Consider the following 9,680-nt stretch of genomic DNA (forward strand, 5'->3'; position numbering starts at 1 on the left):
CTTTTGGGAATTTTTTTTTTTTTCCCGAGATGGAGTCTTGCTCTGTCACCCAGGCTGGAGTGCAATGGTGCAATCTCAACTCCCTGCAACCTCCGCCCCCCAGGTTCAAGTAATTCTCCAGCCTCAGCCTCCCAAGTGGCTGGGATTACAGGTGAGCGCCACCATGCCCAGCCAATTTTTTGTATTTTTAGTAGAGAAAAGTTTCACCATGTTGGTCAGGCTGGTTTCGAACTCCTGACCTCATGATCAGCCCGCCTCGGCCTCCCAAAAGTTCTGGGATTACAGGCGTGAGCCACCGTGCCCGACCCAGGGAATTTTTTAAATCAGTTTCCGTGTAACTAAATTTCTACCACTCAAATTCATAAATTCATTTAGCAAAATATCAAAATTTTCAAGGTTTCTACAAATGACAATTTTAAGTAAAATAACATGGTTTGGTAGTTAAGCAATATGATAGCTGACACCTAAAATGGAATTTGGGGAAGATACAGAAAAATGATTCTGAGAGGAGAGGCCAGAAGGCAGCTGGTATTTGGTAGTCTTTGTAGAAAGGCAACATTTAGCTGCTTTATAATTATAGACTGGGCTGGGTGTGGTGGCTCACACTTGTAATCCCAGCACTTTGGGAGGCCAAGATGGGCAGACTGCTTGAGTCCAGGAGCTCAAGACCAGCCTGGACAACATGGCAACACCCCGTCTCTACAAAAAAAATACAAAAAATTAGTCGGGTGTGGTGGCACGCACCTGTAGTCCCAACTACTTGTGTGGCTGGGGCTGGAGGATCACCTTAGCCTGTGAGGTGGAGGCTGCAGTGAGCCATGCTCCAGCCTGGGTGACAGATTGAGACCTTGTCTCAAAAAAACAAACAAAACCAAGCAATCAAACGCACACATAATTATAGACTGGAATATCTGGTAAAACCCTAAATAGCTCTAAAAAGAAGGCAAAGAGAAGATAATGTTTTATATCATTTAAAAGTGATTATTTCCCTTTGACTACTGAACACAGAAAGTGGTCCTTGAGGCTGGGCACGGTGACTCATGCCTGTAATCCCAGCACTTTGGGAGGCCGAGGTGGGCAGATCACCTGAGGTCAGGAGTTCGAGCCCAGCCTGGACAACATGATGAAACCCTGTCACTACTAAAAATACAACAATTAACTGGCCGTGGTGACTGATGTGTGCCTGTAATCCCAGCTACTTGGGAGGCTGAGGCAGGAGAATCACTTGAACTCGGGAGGTGGAGGTTCCAGTAAGCCCAGATATCACACCACTGCCCACTGCACTCCAGCATGGGTGACAGCAAGACTCTCTCAAAAAAAGAAAAAAAAAAAAAAAGGTTAGGACCGGTGATCTTGGCAGTGGGCAAAGAAGGGAAAAGTAACGGTACTTTTCCCATCCAGCTGCTGACAGTCACAGTGTACTGAATGTCTTGGGCTGGTGTCCCATCAGCTGACAGCCTCAAGCTGCAGGAGCTCCCCAGTCTCAGTCCTGCATCCTGCTCATTAGGAAACCACCACCACACAGGCGGCAAATCACTGATAATAAAGCCAGCCTTGGGGCTGAAAACCAGTCACAAGAACACCAGCAAAATTTCCATAATCCCCAAAGAGGTAATGATTTGCTCAGATTTCAAGTAAATTGTTCTTATTTATTTGGGTGAACATTATACGGTGTTCAAGTTCCATAACTTTTTAAGTGGGAATACAGTACAAACTTAACTAAAGCTAATTCCCTTTTTTCAGTTCAGAGGCTTGTAAACGAAGACAAAGGGATAGACAATTATCGCCGGCTGTGAGCTGTTGTGGGCACTCCATTATCGACACATTCCTGAATCGGTAATGGCATGCTGAATTCCAGCCAGCTGTAGGCCAGACCGGCATCACTTTTTAAAAGTAACCACTTTCTCCTTTCTTGAACATAGGTGATGGCTGCAAAACACTGAATGTACCCAATGCCACTCAACTGCACATTTGAAATGTGATGTGACTGTGTTAAAGTTATGTTATGCAACTTCTACCTCAATAAAAACACAACGTTCTCTCCACTCTTTTCAATAATTTAGACAGTGGCTTATTTATTTATAAGGCTTATTTATAAGGCTTCCCTGAATACAAGAGATGAACTCCTACCCAAGGTCTGCAGTTAATCCAGGACTGCAATGAGGATGAACATTTAGCACCATGTTGAATCTCAGTAGAATTCAAAAGACACGTAGGAGATTTCCAAAATAATCAGAAAAAGCACTTAATATCTGCTTCAGTTACTATGAAGGCTAACACATGAATAGCAAGCTGTATGATCTGTATTCTTTCCACCCTCAAGAAGAGAACAATTCAAGCCACATGACTCAGAATAATGGTTGGCAGAACTCCACCTCTGAAGAGTCTACAGAGGTACCATTAGTGATAATGGCTATTGATCTGGAAAAGCTGGGCAGGGGGGTGGCTAGGGAATGGAATATTTAAGATAGTAAGAATTTGAAAGTCTACTGATCCCACTAGGAAGATTTAGAAAAATTACGATAGCCTTTTGCCACCTTTGCCCCCACCACCCCTCATTGAAGTAAACTGCTTAACCCAGTAACTTCAACAAAATTAGTAGCCCTGAACCTTTTCTCCCCCCGAGGCAAGTACCAGTAGCCTACTTAAAATATTAACTTCTCAAGAGACTATTAAAAGTCAAAGGACAAGACAGTATTGTCTAATACATAGGATACATTAGGTATTCACCCTCCTTCAATACAAGACTAAACATGTGTCTTAAAAGACCTAACATTTCTCTTTCCTTCTTTTCAAAATACTGGATAATACAGTATTTCTGTCCTGGTTGCCCACATAGAACTATCATTCTGCACAGATTCCAATAGTGTTAGCACCAGGATAATTTCATTAAACTCAAATAAATTTTAATCCATCAACAGGATGATTTCGGCCTTAAAAGAGAGCTCACTTGAGTGGTAAGACTGGGTTCTTTCTCTGCAGTTTCCAAATTCTCCATGATGACTTTTATAAACAGGAAGAAAATTTCTTAGGTAGTTGCCATTTGGGAACACCTACTACATTTCTTATTGAATCCGCACAACTTTTTCAAGTACTGTCCCATTTTACAGATGAGGAAAATGAGGGACAGAGCCTATTTCCTTAAAGTCACAGGAAACAGAGTTGAAAAAAGGTTTTTATTTTACAAACTGTTCTTTCCTCTATACTGTGAAGGTGCAGAAGCACAAACCTAGTAAAAAACAAACTTCCCAAATCTCGATTTAAAAGGTTTTGGAACTGGTTCTCATTCCCTAACAGTAACTGAAAATGACTCAGTAGAAAGTCATCATTTTTTTAAGGTTTTTATTAAAACCTGCCAAATTAACTATCTGAAATAAACACAAGTATACATCTCATCTCTGCACTATTATCATAAACTATATTCTTGTTTAAAATTTCTACTTTTATTCCATAAAATATATTATCGTTTAAAATTTCTACTTTTATTCCATCATTGCCCAGTATTTTAAATAAGTGAGATGAATGTTTAAAAATATAAAAAAAGCATCTTATAAACTTTTGTGAGAAAGCTAGCAATAGGGTGAACAAGGCCTAGCTAGAGGTCACGGATTTGCATGTTTAAGGGTAAATGAAATCCTTATTTTTTGGACTAATTCTTATCTGGTGGAATATGAAGTGCTTGATTCCACCTGGCTTATCGGCTAATTTCTGCATTACCTTGGATAAATGCCATTTGCACACTCCCTACCAGCCCTTAGGTGCATTGCAGCCTCTGTGTCATTGTGTGTGACATCACTTGGTTGCTATAGATATAGGTGCGAGGTCACTCGCTTTCCTGTGGAACTAGAAATACGGAAAAATTAGAAGAGTCTAAATTAAATAACACGAACTGAAGATATTTCCAATACTGATACCCATTAGAAGTGCAACTTACATCATTTGAGCATTAAAACCTTGTAAGACAGCGACTGTGGCCACAGCAGTATTCCGAATTTCAGAACCGGTTCTCTTCTTTAATAAGGCAAAAACCTTTCTTTGTTAAAATACCTGGTTTAAATGTAAAGGTATCAGCATTGTCCTCTTTTGAGAACCAGTAAAGTTATTCAAGAATTGATCTGTAATATCAATAATGCTTCATTTAAAAGATGTAACATGCAAGGTACACTCCAGCATCCACTTCACAATGCAGATGCATTTGAAAACCTTTGTTACATAAGGCAGGAAATTAAATATTAAGATAGTGGGGGCCCGAAACCATTAATTTTCTACCTTTCATTTCATAATGTTCAATACTTCCCCCTCCTCTAATATCAAACTGATTGACAGCCCATTAGATAAATGTGGTGTCACTGACAAAATGGTGCAATACAGGGAGGAATCTGCAACCCAGACAAAATGCGACAACTGGAGATCAGTATTCTCTTTTCATCAGCATGAAGATGTACTCGCTTTAAAAAAAAAAAAAAAAAAAAAAGCCTCAGATGCATCTAACGACCAAAAATTTTTAAAAAGACTTTTTCCCCTTTAAAATAACTCCTCCCAGCCTCCACCCAGTCTAGGCTCTCTGCAATATGACAAATGCAGAATCTTCTGGAATGACTTGATACTGCCTCTCACCACCGCTTTGTTTGCACTATCAGATCAGACAGAATATTTTTTCCCCCAACTTATAGGAATTTCACAGACGCGTGCCTGTATTCAAAAAAGAAACGGCATATGTCACACGGATCGAACCAGTCAGCTACATTCACCACCTTTTATTTTACAGGCAATACCTACCCTTTTCAATACAAAAACATTAGGGAATAAAATAGAGAGGACATGTTGAAAACGATCAATGAAAACGCTAGCGAGACAAACATTCCCCCTTCCTAAAAGCCGGAGGACTTGCTTTGGGGGAATGGAGAAAGAAGAGCCTTTTGTTAAGAAAAACGTGAGCAAGGTGGTTTCGATTTTGCGCCACGGAGCTCAGGTTTTCAAGAGACCCTATACAATGTTTCTGGGAAGATTCTCAGTGATCTGTCGGGACAGACAGTGGGGAAGATTTTGGGGGGGCTGGGGAGGTGGAAAACCGGGAGACCTGCTGAGTGAATGGGAAAGGCGCCGCCCAGACACCAGGGAGAGAAAGAGGAACCGCATCCATGCGGTCCCCCGCCCCCACGCCCAGGCTGGGAGGAGGGGGGGAAGTGGGGCACAAAGGATGCGCACGGCTCCCAGCTCGTATCCCCTGTACCCCTAGAGCCGCTGGGACCTAAGACCCCGCTCCCAAGTCCACCCCGCGGGACCCCGCCCCGCCCTGCGCCCGCGCCGGGCCAGAGAGGCCGCGCCGCTGGGCCCTGGGGACGCCGAGGAGAGGCCGCGTCACAGCCCGTGTTCCTGTCGGCTCTGGGGACCCTCCCCAGACCCCCTCAGTGAGCGAGACGGGGCGGTCACCCCGCCATCGCGACAGGGCGACGAAGCCCCGGGCCTTCCACGCCAAGGACCGCGTCTTCGGAGGGGCAGGGAGCGGCGGGGGAGGGGAGGAGACACTCACGTTCTTCATGGCCGCGGCCATGTCGTCGTAGCGCTCCGCCTGCTCGGCCAGCCGGGCTTTCTGCACCAGTTGCTCGCGGTCCACCATCTTCGCGGGGCTGGGTCTGGCCGGAGAAGGAGGAGGACACTGGGGCGGCCTGAAGGGCTTGGAGGGCGCGATTGGAGCCCAAGTGCCGGAGAGGACCGACCCACGGAACAAGCGGCTGAGGCGGCGGCTGCGCGGAAGAGGCGGCTGGAGCTGCGACCGCGGGACCGGGAGCGAGGCGGCTGCGGCTGCTGTGCGTGCCACGGACGGACAACCCTGTGCGGCCCCGCCCACGCAGCATGACGCAGGCAGGCCCCGCCCGCCCGTCCGCAAGCCCCGCCCAGGCCCCGCCCGGCCGCGGCTAGAACTCCCGGCTCCCCAACTCGACTCACCGCGCGTCTTCCGGGCACCCCGTCCTTTCCCACTGCGCCCCCACTCTCCCCTTTATTCACTTCACTCCCCAGTTCCCTCACCCCAGCTTCTCCAGACGCCCCCTTATTCCTCTCCCTTCAGCCCCCCGCCCCGCCAGGCCTCCGACGCATGGGCCCCTGGGAGTTGTAGTGTAACCTGCCGTGGGCTGAGGCGTTGAGAAGACCGAGGACAAAGGGGCGGGCAAGACTACAACTCCCAGCGGAGGTAGTGCGCAGGCGCAGGAGGACTGGGGGTGGTTCGAATCCCGAGGCCGCTGGGGACCCCTGGCGGGGATCAGGGCTGCATCAGTCCCTGCGAGTGCTGATTCACCGCCCCGCCCCATATTCTCCGGGAAATTACGAGAGGAGGGGGCAGGGGCCTCAGTCCTAGACCCTGTTTCCGAGATCACGTAGCAGGTCGTAGTGGGGGAAGGACAGGAGGCGCGTCCATTGTAGATCCAGACTCTCAGTGTGGTGCCTGCCCGCGGGATGGCTGAATTAAGGGGCCAGACTCTGGGGACTGTCACCTCCTCCCCCTACGAGCTTCCACTAACCCCCCACCCCACCTTGAGGCTCTTGGGCCTGACTAGGTGAAAACAAGGACGAACGACAAATACCGGCTGGCCACCCTGGTTGGTTTCCAGAAAGGATGCAGCTGTCTGCTGGCTGACCCTGGAGAACCCCTTCTTTCTCTCCAGGGTGGAGTGCTAAAGATTCAGTTCAGCTACCAGGAGCCTACTCCACGCCTTAATGGGCTGTGTCTAGGGCTTGGTTGTCCAGCCCTTCTCTCCCCTCCTAGGCATACATACCTACTGAGGTCACGCTGATATATTCTTGTTCATATTATTCCACGTAGCTTAAAGATAGCATAGGTTTTTTTGCTTTGTTTTGTTTTTTGTAGAGACGAGGGTCTAGCTTTGTTGCCCATGCTAGTCTTGAACTCCTGGGCTTGAGCGATCCTCACGCCTCGGCCTCCCAAAGTGCTGGGATTACAGACATGAGCCACCATGCCTGCAGGCCCCATAGTTTTGACTGCACATTTTATTTACTTTATGTATTCAACAATTATCTATGAGACACTACTGTGTTCCAAGCCCTATTCTAAGCCACAAGGTACAGTAGTGAACAAAACAGAAAAAAATCCCTGCCCAAGAAAATAGGCAAGACATGTACAGTATGCTAGAAGTCAATAAGAAGTGAGCTTTGAGGTTGCAGTGAGCTGAGATCGCGCCACTGCACTCCAGCATGGGTGACAGAGCGAGACTCCATCTCAAAAAAAAAAAAAAGGAAGTAAACTTTGACCCGTCCTGGTGACTCACACCTGTAATCCCAACACTTTGTGAGGCCGAAGCGGGTGGATCATCTGAGGTCAGGAGTTCGAGACCAGCCTGGCTAATGTGGTGAAACCCCATCTCTACTAAAAATACAAAAATTAGCTGAGCACCTGTAATCCCAGCTGCTGGGGAGGCTGAGGCAGGAGAACGCTTGAACCTGGGGGCAGGGGTTGCAGTGAGCTGAGATGGTGCCATTGCACTCCAGCCTGGGCAACAAGAGCGAAAATCCATAAAAAAAAAAAAAAAAAAGTGAGCTTTGCAGACACTGCTGCCGCCAGGAGCTGCGTCTCCTTCAAGGTTAGGGGCCTGGAAACCAAGAAGCCAAGAAGTGACCTCTCTAAACCGTAAAGCCATGTTAACATATCAGAGCTGTTAGCAGACAAGGTTCTAAAGACAGCAGAAAACTTTCGTTTTCTGAGCACTGGAGAGAAAGGATTTGATTATGGGTTGCTACTCTCTCTTTTTTTTTTTTTTTTTTTTGAGACGAAGTCTCGCTCTGTAGCCCAGGCTGGAGTGTAGTGGAGCAATCTCTGCTCACTGCAATCTCTGCCTCCCGGGTTCAAGCGATTCTCCTGCCTCAGCCTCTTGAGTACCTGGGATTACAGGCACGCGCCACCACGCCCGTCTAATTTTTGTGTTTTTAGTAGAGATGGTGTTTCACCATATTACTCAGGCTGGTGTCGAACTCCTGACCTCATGATCCGCCCACCTCAGCCTCCCAAAGTGCTGGGTTTACAGGCGTGAGCCACCGCGCCCGGCAAGGGTTCCTACTTACACAGAATTATTCCAGGGATTATGTGTCAGGGTGGTGACTTCACACACCATAATGGCACTGGTGGCAAGTCCATCTATGGGGAGAAATTTGATGATGAGAACCTCATCCTGAAGCATACAGATTCTGGCATCCTGCCCATGGCAGATGCTGGACCCAACACAAACACTTGCCAGTTTTTCATCTGCACTGTCAAGACTGAGTGGTTAGATGGTAAGCATGGTGGTCTTTGGCGAGGTGAAAGCAAGTATGAATATTGTGGAGGCCATGGAGCGCTTTGGGTCCAGGAATGGCAAGACCAGCAAGAAGATCACTATTGCTATGGCCGGGTGCGGTGGCTCACTCCTGTAATCCTAGCACTTTGGGAGGCCGAGGCAGGCAGATCACTTGAGGTCCGGAGTTTGAGACCAGCCTGGCCAACATGGTGAAATTCCGTCTCTACTAAAAATACAAAAATTAGCTGGGCGTGGTGGCAGGTGCCTGTAGTCCCAGCTGCTCCGGAGGCTGACGCAGGAGAATCACTGGAACTTGGGAGGCAGAGGTTGCAGTGAGCTGAGATTGCACCATTGCACTCCAGCCTGGGCGACAAGAGCGAAACTCCACCTAAAAAAAAAAAAAAAAAAAAATCACCATTGCTGACTATGAACAACTCTAATAAATTTGACTTGTGTTTTATCTTTTTTTTTTTTTTTTTTTTTTTTTTGAGAAGGAGTTCTCGCTCTGTCTCCCGGGCTGGAGTTGCAGTGGCGGATCTCAGCTCACTGCAAGCTTCCGCCTCCCGGTTTTACGCCATTCTCTGCCTCAGCCTCCCGAGTAGCTGGACTACAGGCAATCCGCCACCTCGCCCGGCTTAGTTTTTTGTAATTTTTTAGTTTAGAGACGGGGTTTCACCGTGTTTAGCCAGGATGGTCTCCGATCTCCTGATCCTCGTGATCCGCCCGTCTCGGCTCCCAAAGGCTGGGATTTACAGGCTTGGCGCCACCGCGCCCGGCTTGTGTTTTATCTTAACCACCAGACCATTTCTTCAGTAGCTCAGGAGAGCACCTATCCACCCCATTTGCTCCCAGTATCCTATCGTCTTTGTGGTCTTGCTACAGTTCCATTTGGGTCCCATGTTTGTTTGTTTGTTTATTTGTTTGTTTGTTTGTTTGTTTTGAAATGGAGTCTCGCTCTGTTGCCCAGGCTGGAGTGCAGTGGCCGGATCTCGGCTCCTGCAAGCTCTGCCTCCCGGGTTTACGCCATTCTCCTGCCTTGGCCTCCCGAGTAGCTGGGACTACAGGGGCCTGCCACCTCACCCGGCTAGTTTTTTTTTTTTTTGTATTTTTTAGTAGAGACGGGGTTTCATCGTGTTAGCCAGGATGGTCTTGATCTCCTGATCCGCCCGTCTCGGCCTCCCAAAGTGCTGGGATTACAGGCTTGAGCCACCGTGCCCAGCCTGGGTCCCATGTTTTTCTTATTCCCTTCCACGTCTGGTTGAATTGCAGAGGTAAGATTGTGACTATGAAATAAAAACTAAATAACAACAAAAAAATCAATAAGAAGTGAAAAATAAAATAGGAAACATGAAGTGTGGATGAGAATCTGGAATGAAAGAGTTTCCGTCGGGG

At 47.5% G+C, this 9,680-nt stretch overlaps 1 protein-coding gene across 1 annotated transcript in view; it reads right to left on the reverse strand.

The window, feature by feature from the left end:
- Positions 1–5,934, reverse strand: part of YWHAG (tyrosine 3-monooxygenase/tryptophan 5-monooxygenase activation protein gamma) — a 32,234-nt gene extending 26,300 nt beyond the window's left edge. Inside the window, exon 1 of the mRNA XM_010387432.2 lies at positions 5,534–5,934. Coding sequence (XP_010385734.1) covers positions 5,534–5,620 — 87 coding nt within the window. The 5' untranslated portion in view covers positions 5,621–5,934. The remainder of the gene's footprint in view (positions 1–5,533) is intronic.
- Positions 5,935–9,680: the final 3,746 nt, after the last annotated feature.

This window comes from Rhinopithecus roxellana, chromosome 6 (genome assembly GCF_007565055.1).
Source record: "Rhinopithecus roxellana isolate Shanxi Qingling chromosome 6, ASM756505v1, whole genome shotgun sequence".
In the NCBI taxonomy this organism is placed as follows: domain Eukaryota; kingdom Metazoa; phylum Chordata; class Mammalia; order Primates; family Cercopithecidae; genus Rhinopithecus; species Rhinopithecus roxellana.